The 16,881-nt window shown below is 28.2% G+C and overlaps 1 protein-coding gene across 1 annotated transcript in view; it reads left to right on the top strand.

Moving 5' to 3' along the window:
• The window catches only part of LOC129960033 (amiloride-sensitive sodium channel subunit gamma-like), a 34,003-nt gene extending 18,062 nt beyond the window's left edge, over window positions 1–15,941 (top strand). Inside the window, exons 6-13 of the mRNA XM_056073053.1 lie at window positions 171–343; window positions 840–938; window positions 1,231–1,330; window positions 7,248–7,344; window positions 9,715–9,763; window positions 11,684–11,709; window positions 14,036–14,108; window positions 15,417–15,941. Of these exons, the coding sequence (XP_055929028.1) occupies window positions 171–343; window positions 840–938; window positions 1,231–1,330; window positions 7,248–7,344; window positions 9,715–9,763; window positions 11,684–11,709; window positions 14,036–14,108; window positions 15,417–15,593 (794 nt within the window). The 3' untranslated portion in view covers window positions 15,594–15,941. The remainder of the gene's footprint in view (window positions 1–170; window positions 344–839; window positions 939–1,230; window positions 1,331–7,247; window positions 7,345–9,714; window positions 9,764–11,683; window positions 11,710–14,035; window positions 14,109–15,416) is intronic.
• The last annotated feature ends 940 nt before the right edge of the window (window positions 15,942–16,881 follow it).

The following is a 16,881-nucleotide window of genomic DNA, read 5'->3' as shown; positions in this document are numbered from 1 at the left end:
CTACTTTAATTTTTGTGCGATTTTTTGAAAAACAGTTCTTTATTGATGACTAAAAATAGGTTCTTTGATTTCGAATTATCTATTAAATGTATAAAAAAATGCAAGGGTTTTTAACTTTGAAGTTTTTAGAAGTACTAATAATAGAACATCATATTCATACTATTTAACAGGGAAGTTCCCTAATGACGATTTAATATTTGATCCCGAAGAGCATGAGAAATTCTTCCCTAACTCCATACCAGGTATGTTGTTTTCCGTACATAACCCATATGAAGCTGTTAACCCATTTGAACAAGGGACTTTTATGAGACCGGGTTATTTATACAGGATAACGATACAAAAGGTGAGTTCATCTTCGTTTATTACTTTTGGCAATCAAATTTTTCTATTATAATTTAATGATTCTTTAATTAGAAGTTTTTCGATTATCAGAAATGCAAACGCAGACTTACTAGTGTTTTTCAGTATTTTTAAACTTGCTAGTGTTTGCCACTATTTCCTTTTTATCTTGCTTGTAACTGACCTTAATGATGAAGATGAATGTGCATATGCGTGCGTGTGTGTGTATGTGAATGTATGTGTGCGTGTGCATTTATGTATGTGTGTGTGTGCATGTGTGTCTGTGTTTTGGCCTTCTACATGATCGATCCTTTGACCAAGACTATCAAATTCAGCACATTTATATTTGGGAAAATGCATCATCTCGAATGTGCATCTCGAGTTGGCTATTTTGAAATCGCAATTAGAATTTTAATTCATTGAAAATGAAGTGAAGCATTGGCTTTTACTTTACTTTTGCATTAATATATCACGAATTAATAAAAGAATATTATTTTCAGGTAGTAGAAGAACTATTACCGTACCCATATAAAACTGACTGTGTAAATTACACAGATGTGTGGCTTAAAGCAAATAAAACAGGTCCGCGCTCCCAAGAAGTAAGTCAGTCCTTTAAATACTTGAATAGATTTCAAACAATATTAAATTTATAATTTATTATTATTGTTAAGATCATGAAATTTTTTTTTCTCCAAAATACTTTGATTATTAATTTAAATCTATCAGATTAGTCAAAAGTTCAATAATTCTTCTTTTGAAAAATGACTTCTTAATAACAACTAATATTTTCTTCTGCCCATTTTTACCTTGCAAACTTATAAATAAAATCATATAAAAATGACCAAATGTTTATTAGTATGAAATGCCAAATGTAATGGACTTTTATTTCAGATGTGCAGGCATAAATGCCTCGGTGATATTGTGGAACAATGTTTTAATTGTACTACTGCAACTCTTCTGTACCCGGCGAAAATAGATTATTGTGAAGCAGGTATGTATCATAGAAATAATTATTAAATACATAGCAAGCTTACTGTTTGAAGAAACTGATCTAGATGTGATGAAGCGATTGCCATACGTCCAATGGAAATGGAAGTAAACACGTCCATGTAATTGAATAAAAATATGAGATAATCAGACAATCAATTGAAGTTTAAGAAACTAAACAAAGTGGGTAGCTTTTGTGACATAGTGTTAACAAAGGTTTGTAATCAGAGATGGTATGAACTGACTTAGTAATAATAAAATGGGTACTTACAGATATGAGAATAAAGGAAGGCTATCCTTTAGAAGCACATATCTGCTCTTTATTGCATTTGGTTTGACCTCTTTAAAATCATCAGTGCAGGCAGGTTTCGGGAAACAAAAAAATTAATATACTGTCAGCGTTATCTAATAATTGTTGTAAGCCCATTACTTAAATGTATCTAAATTATGAAATACCATTCTTTTCTGCAAGTTTCTCTTATTTTTTAATTAATTTTTTTCTTTTCCGAAAGTACCTAGCAACCCGCTCTGACGATAGGTAATGAAAATAATTAGATGACTTCTTAGCTTCGGGTCAATAAGGCAGGGACATACAGGAATAGTATCGCCTTTTGTCGTTATTTTGGCTCACCACATGCGCATTGCATTTACAGTCTTTTGATTTTTATTGCATTTATTTAGATAAAAATGGATTACTTTATGGTAGTACCTACTAATGTATAATTTGTTTTAAAAATCAAATATGCAAAGTTAATAAAATAGTGAACATATGGGCATTGTTATTTGGAAAATGAATTTAGTTTTCCAGATTTTTTGTAAAAAGAGAGATGAAATTGCATCTAAATATCTAAATTTTGGTAAAATAGATTAAATAGATTTTTAAATCTGATCTTTATGATCTGGACACATAATTCCTTTAAAACCTATCTTCCAACTTGTAAATATCAACGTGAAATATTGATTTTTTTTATTTATAATAGTCATTTCTTAAACAATAGAAAGATAAGCATGTTTCGCAAATTAAAATATTTACATAATTTTTCATATAGCAACAGCAATATCTATAAGAATTGATAAGAAATTATTCAAATATATATTCTCTTTTCTTTTCATATAGTAATAGCAATGTATACATGAACAAATGGATGATAATTTCTAAAGAATCAACAATTTAAATATCTGTTATAAAGTGTCATATTTTAACAGTGATCAACCTAGCAAACACTGTGAAAAAAAAGTGCATACTCCAGATTGCAGAGAAAAGATAAAGGATAACTCTTTTTAATTGAACATTCTTATATAGCCATAAAATACAGTTATGTATATAGAAAGAGCTCTAGATCAGTGGATGGGCCGCGGTTGCCTGGTGGTAAGGTCTCGGCCTCGGAACCGGAGGGTTTCAGATTCGAGACCCGATTCCACCAAAGAGGGGGTCTGTTGCACGTTAAATCCGTCCTGACCAAACGTCCTCCCGCAGGTGTGGTGTGGTGTGGAAAGGGGGTGCCAGCTCAGGTGTCGTCCTCGTCATCTGACCGCTGTTCAAAATTACGAGGTCCGTCCCAAAATAGCCCTAGTGTTGCTTCAAAACGGGACGTTAATATAACTAAACTAAACTAGATCAGTGGATCTCAAATTTCTAAACACTGTGAAGCGTAGTTTAGAGTTCGAAATTGTAGCGAACCATTATTCGCTGCATTTTTTTTAACGATCAAAGTTGATTTTTTTTATATATATATTAATAACAACCGTTCTTTCCGAAAAATGTTTTATAGTAAAAAAAATTACCTTTCCTTAGGTTAAAAAATGTATTATTAAGTATAATTAATATTTATTGAAATGATAATAAATACCATCAGAGTCAGTGTATGCGCAAACTGAATTCAATATTGATGGCGAAAAATAATTTCTGATTCAGTGGGTGGGGGCCTAAGTTATCACGCTCGTTTGTTTATCGTGTCATTATTATTTCTTATTTTTATTGCCATGGTTGAATCATGTTGTTTGACGAAGTTTTAGACCTACATAACAAATATCCAAACTATGGTATGATATGTATACGCAATCAAGATTTTGTCGTAACTAAGCAGTAGGTTATAATTCACAGTTTGGAAACTCCTTCTCTGCATTATTTTGTACTAATGGTCATTTCAGTGAGATCCGTTTTTCGTCACTTCCGTTCCTCTCGCTTTTAATTCGTAATCAAAATTCAACTCTGACTCATTATTCCAGAATATCCAGAAGAGTAATGGTTACTTTGGACTGTTCACTATCATTATGTTGGCGTCAGTTGATTACACCGTCCTTCTCTTATTTCATTTATTTAATTTCGTAGTAAATTATATGACATTTCTTTAAATTAGGTTACATTTGCTCTCTAATCTGAAAATAAAGTATTTTCTAAACCTGAAAAGAAAGTATTTGCAGTTTTTCTAAAGCCGTTATTTGTAAGAGTAAGACTATGTTGGTAAACGCCTTTTAGCTTCAAAAATTAATAAGAGTATCAATACCAGATTAAATACTACATATAATTTTCTCGCTTACAATTCATTAAAAGGAAACATAGTCCATTTCTTTTCAAGGTACGATTATTTGCTGATACAATACCAACAAATATAGCGTTATTTCAAAATATTATTTTTGTAATATGAATTTCACATACTGTAAATACACTCTTGTTCATTTTAATTATGAAATACTTCTTCCTAAAAATTACGTCTGTATTATGAATTGTAAGCGATGTTCATTTTTATGTTCCGTTATTTAATATACCTGGCAAGAGATATATATGTTACGGTAAAAGCAATAAACTGGTAATATTACATTTACCGTAAAATAGCCAAACAAAAAATTTATTCATAATCATCAAGTTCAGTAGTGATTACGAACTATCACCGGTAATTATATATATATATATATATATATATATATATATATATATATATATATATATATATATATATATATATATATATATATACATACATTACACTCCCGATTATCCGCGGAATTCGGTGGCGCGGCCGTCGAATAACAAAAATCACGGATAATCCGAAAAAAGCTAAAACGGGTGTAACAAAAGAGAAAACAGTCATTCCAACTTTGAAAAATCGTTTTATGTACAATAAAACGTAAAATAAACAGCAGGAAATGTTTAACTAACGCTTAATATTTTAGTATATCACTCAAAACTAACCTAAAATGCATTTTGTTAATAAAAACAGAAAAGTGCTTTGTACTTACGAGAGGCGTCAAGGATGCACAGATATAATTATATTTAATTATATATACCGGTAATTATATACATATATAATTACCGGTGATAGTTCGTATTCGAAGAAGTATTTCATAATTCAAATGAACAAGAGTGTATATATATATATATATATATATATATATATATATATATATATATATATATATATATATATATATAATCACCGCATTAATCACATTCACCATAACATATATAATAAGTTTTTTCCCCCTTAAAGCCTGATTTGCATGAAATGTTACTGCAGTTCCTGCAGAAGAGGTAACTTAAATATTCATCAATGAAATTTTACCTCATAAATTTCCATCTACTTTTATATAAATACTAATTGATTCAAAATGATGCTTTTATAATTACAAAATATATACAATTACTTAATTATTAATTTAGTTACGAAAGTAATAAGGGTATTTAATTTATTCCGCTTCTTTCAAAAAATATAAAATCGAATAAATTATTATATTTAAAATTACAAAGAACATAAAATGGTTCGAAGTATTAATTTCCAAATAATTAATTAGGGCTTTACTTATTTTTAACTGATCTTCAAATACCGTTAACTAAGAATACTTTGCCACAAGGGGTACTTTCACAATTTTTTGAAAAAAAATGGTCTTAATTTCCATATTATGTTACTGAACCAAGTGATAAAGGCTCCGATAATTTCATTGAAAAGAAGAGATTTTAAATAATAGCAATTTTTCACATTTAATCCTTATAAATTAATAGCCACTTTTTGCGAGTATCTGGTTTAATTGTCAGCAAAATATTCTTAAACTTCAATTGCTTTTACTGATAGAACAGACTCTATTTTAGAACCTTATACTACTGTGTTCATTGTACTATGTAACGCTTAATTTTCTATCATCTCACCTGAAATTTGAGTTTTAAGTTGAAACGGAAGCGATTTTATTTCAGTAAACCCCAAAAACGTTTTACTGAAACTAAATATTTTAATGGTGCGAGTAAAAAGAAAATGCGAATATAGAAAATAAAATCATTGAGCAGTGATGTCTTATTCGTAATGCAGAATTGTTTTGTTTGATAATTTAAGCAATATCTCAGAGGATTATTCGGTACAAATTCGTCTGGCTTAGCATAAAATTCAGTTCATTGCAGTAAGAAAGCAATTTTCAAGTGTATATTTGAGCGATGATGAAGAAGATGAGATCCCCAAGTTAATACTCACTTGTGCAGACTGGGGAATAATACTTGATGTTCTTCAAGAACGATTTCTTAATTTCTTTGGGAAAAGAAGATTCAACAGCTTTACAGAATTTTACAGTTTTGCAGAAAACAAGAAACAGAAAAGACCAGTCCCTTTCACGTAATTTCATAGCAAATTAATTTAAAAGTAGGAGTTTGTAAATAGAAGAACAATCAAAGAATGACCATAAGAGTCGAGATAAATTTGATTGAGCCTCTTCTTTATATATCCGGAGAGCATTAAGAAATCTGGATGTCCACATGACCCAGAAGAATGGTATGACTCTTCAAAACTAAAGTTTTAAACAGCAATAAAGCGATTTTTTGGAAAAAAACGTGTGAAGCATTTGTTGATAAACTCGCTTAATTGAATGGTAAAAGAGAATTTGAGGTATCATATATTGGTATGAATGTCAGAAGAAAGGTCTTTTACTTCTCAAACGTGCAGAATGAAGCATTACTGAAGTACTTGTCTATTTGAATGGAAAAGGAGGATTTGAGGCATATCTTGATATGAATGGCAGAAGGAAGATCTTTCACTCTCCAAGCGTCCTGGATGAATAATTATTGAGTAATAAACTTGCTCAATCGTGTGAAAAAGGATATTTTGAGAGGTCATATCTTTGTACGAATGGCAGAAGGAAGATTTTTTTTTTCCTTCCCAAACGTGCAGGATGAAGTATTATCGAGTATTAAATTTACTTAATTGTATGGGAAAGGAAAATATGAGTATATATCGATATGATTGGCAGAAAGAAGATTTTTTGCTTATCCAGGATGAAGAGCAGCTGAATATAGTGCAAAATATCATATACATAATTGAACCTTCTTGCGATAAAAACGGTGGGAAATTTAAATTTTCTGATAAAATTGCAAACATTTTTTAGATTTCTTTTTTTTTTCAATTTTAAGCTTTTTATTTTTTTTATATTTTCATATATTTTTTACAATAAAAAGTATATACTAGAGTGTAATGTCTTTTCATAGTAGTAAAAAAAAATTTAAAAAAAAATCTTTTTTTCTACAAACTGGTTTTAACAAAATTGCTAAAGTTGCCCATTTTTCTAAAGCACCTTTCCCACTCTTTTTTTTAACTTATAAATGTTTGCTCAAATTGTAATTGTCTGTCTTACAAATTGTCAATCAATCACACATGGTAATAAAAAGTACAATATTGATAATGTTTTACATTTTTCTAGTTGAACCTACCGAAATATATCTCGAACAATTTCTTCTAATCATTTTTTTTAATATTTATAAATAAAAGAATAATATTTACTTTGAGCGTATCAAGTTTGTTCCTATTGAGAAAAAAATTGTAGAAAGCAGTATGGAGATTGAATAGGGTTTTATATATATGGATATAATGTCTGGAAATAAATTCAATTTGTATTTCTTTGGATGTAAGGATAACGATTTAATGATTTTGATACTAAATTTTCAGAATTTTCGATGTATCCTATGAAATTTGATGACTGCCCAGAAGAATTACTGATAAATGCATATGACATATGTGGAGCGAAATGCAAAGATGATTGCGTGTAAGTATGCAACTTCCTCATATAATCATCACTGAGTTTCTTTTTAAAGTAAAAATTTAATTTGGGACCATTTGAACATCGAAATTGATGCAAAAAGACTAATTTTTCAAACTTCTCTCAGATTTCTTTTGTATTTATGAAATTTATTCTTCAAAATAATATACAATTTCCTGTAATATTTTATTCATTAACTAACAACTTAGTATATTAAAGTAGCCGAGAAGATGTTGTATATTTAAAGAAATTGACATATTAAACAGTCCCCCCACACATCAACTGTAAACAATTTCGTCAAGTCTTATTTACTGTATAAGGAGTATACAAATAGAAAGCATTATAATACTTTCATTTAGTATAATTATTATAATACATTATAATAATTATAATATAATGAGACTCGAAAATTTAATAAACCGTTACCCATAGTATCACTCATGTATTGTATGATAATAAGCAATTTTTGAAATATTGTATAAAGTTGTTGAATATTGAACTATATAATGCAGTATCTCAAATAAAGAACAATATTGCACAAATGGCGGTTTGAAGTCCCCCTGAATCCAAAAAACACATTTTATTAATTATTATTCTTTGTCTGTGAACACGATAACTCAAACGCATATTCAACTAGTAGATTAAAATTTTGTACATGGTCATAACATCGAATTTGCAGATTCCTGTTAAATGTTGAGCGTAATCCATTCAGCAGGTGTTTTTTTAGTTTGAACAGAAGGTAAAAAGATAACTATATAAGCAAAATATACTATATGCACGAAACTCAACATCTAAAGTGGAGATCGGTAAATTTCAAACAATATCCGTCAAATCATTGAACGTCTATAGATCTGCATTTGCGCAAGTATGTATGCACTTGGAAAATAACTCAAAAACGCAATAATTTAAATATACGGAAATTAGTATGAGATCTTTGTGACTTCATATGTAGTTCTGTGCCATAGTTTGATTTGATATCGGTTGGAAAAAAAGACATTCAATTTACGCATTTGGTATTCTAGAGCTTGCCCATCAGCAAACCACATCCCAGCAATTAATATCAAAAAATTGCCAGTTATAAGCTCTTTGATTACTATTTTTCGCCAATGACGTGCTGTTAGTATAACGCATGCACATTTATTTATTATCGAATATTTGACACAATTTAGTGGGGACCGTTTACACTGATTATATATGTAATGCAATTTGTGATTAGTAACTTCTTGTTCTCATCCTCCTTTGAATAGAATCTTAACAACAAAAAAAAACATTTCCCTGCATATTCTTTGAAAGAAAAACATTCGACTGATTTTAGATTTCCCTAGTTATAACCTCTAAATAAAATTCCTTATGTATGTACAAACTTTTATTTCACATGAAATTTCATATCCCCTGATACGCTAACGCCTGTATGCTTCGCCTCCATTTTGAGAGATATTGCAACCGCCAATTTCAGCAACAACATCAATTTTTAAATTTAATTCCACAATTTTGTAAATACAGTTTATAAATCAGAGTGTCCTCTCTTTATTAAGCAATCAGAGTTTAAACTAGTCAATTCTTTTAATTTGAGCAACACCGTTCACAATGGTGTGACGAAGACAGGAAATCTTTCCAGTGGGATTGTGTCCTCTTCACTGGACGAGAGTGGCTTCAGGTTTCAAATGACTCTCAGTGCCAGTTGATAGTGGGAGAGATAGAGACATATTTTCACACGACTAATATGAGAAAAAGAGACGGCAAAGGTGCTGTTAATCTGCCTCGTGTAAAAATGATGATAACTGAAAAGATATTACTCCAAATTTTCGAAAGAATTTTAGTGACAACGATCGTTACTACGATGAATATTCCTTCGCTATGTGCGCCTGTTCCGTTTGTCCATAGATGCATAATTTGTGTTTATAGACATTAAAGTGTGAACACATTGGTCTCTTGATATTAGTGGCTTGTGGAAAAAAAGATATCTTTCGAATATATAAACCAATGTTCTCACTGATTTAGATTTCATTGAACATGTGTGGGATGCTTTCGAGGGCTTCTTCAAAAGGTCAATAAACAGATTTTTTATACACGCCCCATACATTTGTTTCCGAATAAATTATTTCATTTTTTAAGTACTAGATCATGTTTGTGTAATATGAATTTTATGTAAATCTATCTTGATTGTAAGCATTCATATTAAATTTTATACGTAATTTCTTTTAAATACGCAGACATTTAAAATTCATCGTATGCCACATTGATTTTTTTTTATTGTGCACCATAATATACTTTTTTTAAGTATATACATTAAAAAGCTTAACAAAATAATAGAATATTATGCCATAATATTATTATTTTAGAAATGCCATCTCAATTTTTTAAAAATTATTTCAGGCGGTCGAAATTCTCTTATGAAGTGCAGGAGACTTATCTAAGACAAAATGTAGGTATGTTTTTTAAATAAAACTTTAAAAAATATTTTTTTATTCAAACAGTACCAAAAAATTATTAATGAAGTTAAAATAAGAAAAAAAAATTGGTAATATAATTTTCAATTTACATTAAAATTATATGTATATATATAGAGAAAGAGAGAGAGAGAAATTATTTTTCCAACAATTTGATTTCATACATATCTACAGACAATTTCGTCACTGATTTTCTATTTCACTGTTGCTAAGGGTATACGTATTAGCACGCGATTTAATAAGTATTTAGAAATTTTAAAAAAACATATTTTCTTTCAAAACTTGTTGTATAATTTTAACATTAATTATAGTGGATTCTTATCATTTGAATGATCTAGAACTAACATTTACTCTGTTTATAAATTCAAAATGATAGAACACCTATTTTCTGGACATAATATTAATAATAGCATTTGGCTAAATATGTTTATTAACGGACATATTGTAATATGAATTGCTTTCTGTACAAAGTTCATATAAGAAGAAACTCCTTTTAAGGTTCATTTATAAGCGGTCCAATTGGTTATGTTAAAAAAAAAATTCCATTTTTTTACCTATAAATTAATAAATGTTTAATAGAAACTTCAAAAAATAATGCCAACAGTAAGATGTACAACAACTAGGCTCCATTTCATATTCATATCATATTACTTTTATGACTTTAAAAGATTAATAATATCGACCGCGAAGTCCAACTGACATTCAGAATAAAATGAATGAAAATGTTTCAGACCTTAATAAGACATTTGTTAATAATTAATGATCAATACTATGCCAATTTTATGCATAAATTTCCAAATTCGGAGATATGTAAAAAATTCGAAATATTTCAGTAAAGATATTTTTTAATATTGGGCTTTGAGATATCTTTTATTTATTTATCATTAATCAATTTTCATGGCATTATATATATATATATATATATATATATATATATATATATATATATATATATATATATATATATATATATATATATATATATATATATATATATATATATATATATGTATATATATGTATATATATGTATATATATATATATATGTATATATATATATATATATATGTATATATATATATATATATATATATGTATATATATATATATATATGTATATATATATATATATATATATATATGTATATATATATATATATATGTATATATATATATATATATATATATATATATATATATATATATATATATATATATATATATATATATATATATATATATATATATATATATATATATGTATATATATATATGTATATATATATATATATATATATATATATATATATATATATTTGGATCTCGGAATTTGGAATTTCCTAATGATTTCCGAAATGAATTATCCCATGCCTTTAGTTCCAACTACCATTCCGAGTTCAAAGTCTGTTAAATTCTCACTGTGCGGCCATAATCAAGTCAGAAACCTTTTCACAGGAATCACTTGAATAGAAATGAAAGTCCAGCCAATGCATTGGCCATTATTACATTTTGTGCGCGATACTACTACCATCTGTACATTTGCTTATTATTGTCTCATGACTTTTATTTCCTCTATTTAGAAGTGTCTTTAACGATAATCATGTGAAGTAACGGGCTAACGAAAATAACGAATCAAATTCACAATCTTTTTAATCATCTTTAATGAGAAAAAAATGTTGAAAACTTTGTTTACAGTAATAGAAATGTTTATGACATTTCTTATTATATTGCTGATCTATTCTTCAATAATATATTTAAATATTTAAGAAACTCAAAACTATTTGTGCTTAGAAATCAACTGCATTGCATATATACAGAAACAGAAATCGGATATTATTGAAGTGTACAGTAAAGAATGATTTCTTTCAATATAACTTGCATTTTTTTTCCTTAGATGTTCTATGAGGATGAAGACTTTTCGTAAGTATAAGCTCAAGATTATTTGATTTTCAAAGTATATAGTTTCAGATTTCATATATAGATTTAAAGAATAATAGTTATATTTTGTGTTTGTAATAAACATGCTGAATGTTGCAAATACTATAGATATACAGCAGATTTACTATATCATTTCAATGGTATTATTTTCTTAAATTATATTTTTTTATTGTAATTTTCATGAAATTGACTATATTTATAATAATGCATGTTATAATATTAAAGCATAACAATGAAAAAATATTAGACAAGTATTAAAGTTACTGCATATCTATTTTTTTAAAAGTAAGAATTATTTTTATGGCATACTTGAACTCTTAATATTTACTAGTTTTATACTTTGGTTTTGCTTTTTATAAAATATATCACAAAGCAGACTCAGCTATTGCGATTGTTTACTGTTGCTGGCACCGTGTAGTTTTCTTACTTTTAAGTAATTAATTTCACTTCACAAGAAGACTTCAGATTATTAATCATTCGCTTTCGCTCTCAGTATAAAATTTGAATTCCTGCAAGTTGCAAGTTTGTATTTTGTTCCTGGATGACTTTCTTGTAACAGTTTTGTAACTTCATACTTACGAATTGTAAGAACGTTCGAAAATCTATATGTATTATACAAATATTAGAACACAATCTTTAAATCAAGCCGAAATTACATTTGATGGATTTTATTATACATAACACTAGACTGCAGATTATTCCAGAAATAGCTAACTTGCGATCAGATTTAGCATACACTTAAAACTATTATAGAATAACAAAAACAAAACACATATTAAATCTGATTCGTTTGGAGTAAAAATCGAAAGAGGAAGAAAAGGTTGAAACTTAAATAAATGCCAGTTGGACTCCAAAGCATTTTCGCATACTATTAAACCTGTAGTAAGATGTAATTTTTATCCTTCCTACGTGAAATTGTAATTTTTTTACAAAGTTGTGAGCACAACGAATGCACAGATTTTTATTTTCAAAGTCCCGCGCATGAGTAGTCTGAAGAAAACTGAGTATGTATTTTGAAAGCCTCTTTGTCGACCAGTTGAAAGTTGAATTTCTCATAGAACAGCAATTGTAGTGACAAGATAGCTGATCAAGTATCATTTATCTAAATTATCTTTCAGGTACCACATTTAGATTCGAAAAAATAAACAGAGAAATACGGTCAATCCACTGACGGATTTGTGTCGATCTTTGATATAAAAAAAAATTAACAATGAGCCAAGTTTTCTTTATCTAAGTCACTGTTTTTTTGTATTATCGGATTTATCTACATGAGAAAGTATGGAAAGACGTATGGCAAATAACTTGAAGAATTTAGTTCAAGTTTTGTAATAAGTTCAATATCAGTTCGATATGAACATTAAATTCTAAATATATGTACCAAACTTTATTTATTTAATTGTTAGCATTTTATAGCTAACGTGTTGCATTATAATCGGACAGTCGGACATTCAGAATTCCGACGAATGTACAGAGGGATTATAAATGAATATCCCATCTTTGTATGCCTGTTAAAAGAATACAAAACAAAGCGTAGTCTTCTTGCTCATCGGAATTCAAAAATAACATGTGAAAGTTTAAATTCAACATGGTTATAAATATTCAGTATGAGCCCAGCCAAAAATACGAAAGATATCGAAGCAGTATGATAATTCATCCCACAATTCTTTCTGCACGTATATCCTAAAAGTATGCGCTTATGGCGATATTGGATTTTTTTCCTTGGGGTTTCACCAAAAAGCAGGAGTTTGTTCTCCTGGTACCAAACGACGTGAAAAAACTTAAGACATGTATATCTGCCGATTTTTAAAGTATTGCATTAGAAATGATGAAATAGTATGGAATGAGCTATCGTATCATTTTTTTATCATTCATATTTTTAAAAGTGCTTATAATGAACATTTATAACTATATTAAATTCAAACTTTTTACTGTCATTTGTAATTTCAAATGAACAACAAGGTTATACTTTGTTTTGTATCCTTTCAACAACCCTGTAAAGTTGGGATATTCATTTATATACTACTTACTCTATATTTCGTCTAAATGCCACAGAAATCTACTATGTGCCGTACAGCTACAGCTCACAGACGAACATAATTCCAAAAATGTGTTTGTCGGGCTTATTAAAGTCTGAAACGAGAAAAACTTCAACAATTTGAATTTTTTTGAAGATTAGAATAATTTTTCATTCTATTCTTTGTAATTCCCATAATTTGTACAAAAATTCTCATTCTCTTATATAGCAACACTGCTGACACTTTTTAAATATGTTAGACATATATTGCTAGTTATGTGTTCATTTTTGCAGGCGCAGGATTAGAGTCGTAATTTATTTTGATGATTCAGAAACTCTAAAGATACGTTATAAACCTCAATATCAGGTAAGTATTCATCATTTATTTTGGATCATTTTTTTCCCTCGAAAACTTTTTCAAATCTGCTGGATATTCATCAGTTGTTTTATGGATATGCAAATACTTTTAATCTCATGGCAAAAGCATGTAAGTCAAGCAAAAGGATAAAAAATTAAATGAGAGAAATGCGAATAAAATATATTTCGCATGGATTTTACTGACTATTTATGGTTTTTCTTTCGATAATAAATTATCTGCTAACGAAAATTCTATATATGGAAAAAAATTTCGGTAAATTTGATGATTATTTAATCAAAAGCTCTGTCGAGGTTGGCAATCTGGAATTACTAAACGCGTTATTGAATGGTTGCAGCAAGGGTTTTATGGAATAATTATTATGTAGTACAATTCCAGTCGGCCTTCTGAAACTTCTTTGAATTGTTATCACTATATTACAACGGCAAGATGGATACTGAAACAAAAGGCTGTCGATAAAAATATGTTTTAATAAAGTTAAAACAATAAGACAACAAGGTGATTTTTATTTCAATTAACATCGTATAAGTGGTAGAATTCATATAAAATTCTCTGGATAATATAGAAGAGTTTATAATGCATGCATTGCAACGAGATAATGCATGCACAAGCGATATAATGCATTTAATAAAGCTACATAAGAAGCTGTAATAAAGTATTTAAAATCTTTTAAATTTTATAATCCATATATTGATACAATTCTTTCTTAAACATAGTTTCTGCCTAAAATTTTTATAAATTTCATATTTTGTAAATCAATTTATGATTAATTGTATTTTATACTTACACCTGTATTAAAATAAAACAAACAACTTGTTTTTCTTTAAGAAATGTTGTTATCTCTCCATTATAGAAACTAGTGTAGACTACCATAATATGAATAAAATACATTTTATGATTAAATAATTATTTTGATAATAGCCATAAATTAATACATAATATTAGAAAAACCTTTCATATTTAATCAAAATTTAATTTGTATTTGCACTTTATTATTTGACATTCATCTCGGACTGCTGAAACTATTTCCATATGTTTAAGACTAAATTATTGATCTAAGAAAACGTATTTGCAATCACGGCCAAATATTTTATAAAATATTATACATATAGTGTTAAAAATAGGGAACTCAAGAAATTTTTCATGGATGGTATATGATACCAAGTAATTTTTAAACGGTTTTCACAGATATTTTACGTTATATTATTAATCAATATACGTTTTATGTAACTCAATTATTTTTTATTTAGCATCAGTGTTGTTTTTAACTGATTGTTCAACGAATTTATTTTCTCCCAGGAGGTAGAGACTTTTAGTTACATTGGAGGATTCATTGGCATTTGGTTAGGAATCTCCTTAGTCCAAGTCGCTGACGTATTTGAATCTGTTTTCTTGATTGGAAGATATTTCTTCAGAAAAGGATCAGGAGCCTGTTCGAGAAAATTCAAGAAATCGAGCGAAGCTGAATCTCCTTAAAACTGCAATTAATCCTTTAATACGGATAAAACTATGTCGGTTTACGAAGCGGAATGTAAAAAGATTGATTTAAATGAATATAAATGTATAAAAGTTTATAAAATTCTTAGTAGATATATAAGCATTTATTTGCTAACAACGTACATAATAACAAAGAAATATGAATGATATATTTTAAAAATATGAATCGTTTATTGATGACAGCTGGAATTAAAGGGTTAATTGCCAAACTTTCACACTTATAAAATAAAAAAAAAACAAAAAAAACATTGTCAAATGTGTATAATTGCATGTTGTTTCTTAAAATGTTTCCTGTAATCTCTTTATCTGCTGATATACATAAAGATTATTTCGTCTCTATTGAAATAAAATTATTAGAAATTAGCTTCATATTTTTGCTACCTGATATAAAAAGTAAAATATACCTTTCTTTCTATCACAAAAGCATTTTCCTTCTAACATGTTTCAATGAAATGTATCGATATTGTTTTAAGGTATTTATTTATGTATCTTCACATTAAATAAAATCAACAAAATTATTTAGTTTTGCATCTTTTTTTTTTTTTTTTTTTTTTGCGATTTCGAGATTAATAAGAAGTTGTCGAAGTCTACTATATTTTCGAAACAAATTGAAATCTTTCCCACTTTCTCAGACTCACTATTCTGAAGTTTGTTCTGTGAAACGAATTAATCTTGTAAATATGTCGTTCAAAGTTGGATCTTTAAAAAGAATGATTTACAAAAAAGAATAAACCAAATTGAAGTTTCGAAAAAAAAAAAAATGTTACAAAAATCATCAGAATGCCAACAAGTAGAAATATCCACAAATTAAAATTAAGCGCAACAGAAACTTTCAAAATACCATTCCTAAGCAAAAAGCTGTGAAAATAATTGTTAACGATTTTTGTTGAGTAACTGAACCAAACCTCTCGTCATAATTAGGGTTGCGTGTGTTTGTTGTCGCTCCAATTATTGGGACGTTTCAGAAAAATAATTTTATTTACATTTTAACTAAAGAAATTAAACTTTTGATTTTTACTACGAACTTCACCGAGGCAGTGGGTGAGAACGTTCCGAAGAGAACGAGAGAGAATAACTTTTCTCGAAGCTTCACATGTCAAATACCCGATGATGAGCGGCGCGGCAATTACGTCACACACAGCCTCGACGGAGCCTGTAGTTTACAGATATTTGATATGATATATATGATTTATAATAGGTATATATGATTTATGATAGACATTCACTATACTCTCTACAAATATTATTTTAACTTTAGTGCCATACA

This window comes from Argiope bruennichi, chromosome 2 (assembly GCF_947563725.1).
Source record: "Argiope bruennichi chromosome 2, qqArgBrue1.1, whole genome shotgun sequence".
Taxonomy (NCBI): domain Eukaryota; kingdom Metazoa; phylum Arthropoda; class Arachnida; order Araneae; family Araneidae; genus Argiope; species Argiope bruennichi.
The sequence above is the reverse complement of the archived record's forward strand: the minus strand, read 5'-3'. Positions and strand labels throughout refer to the sequence as shown.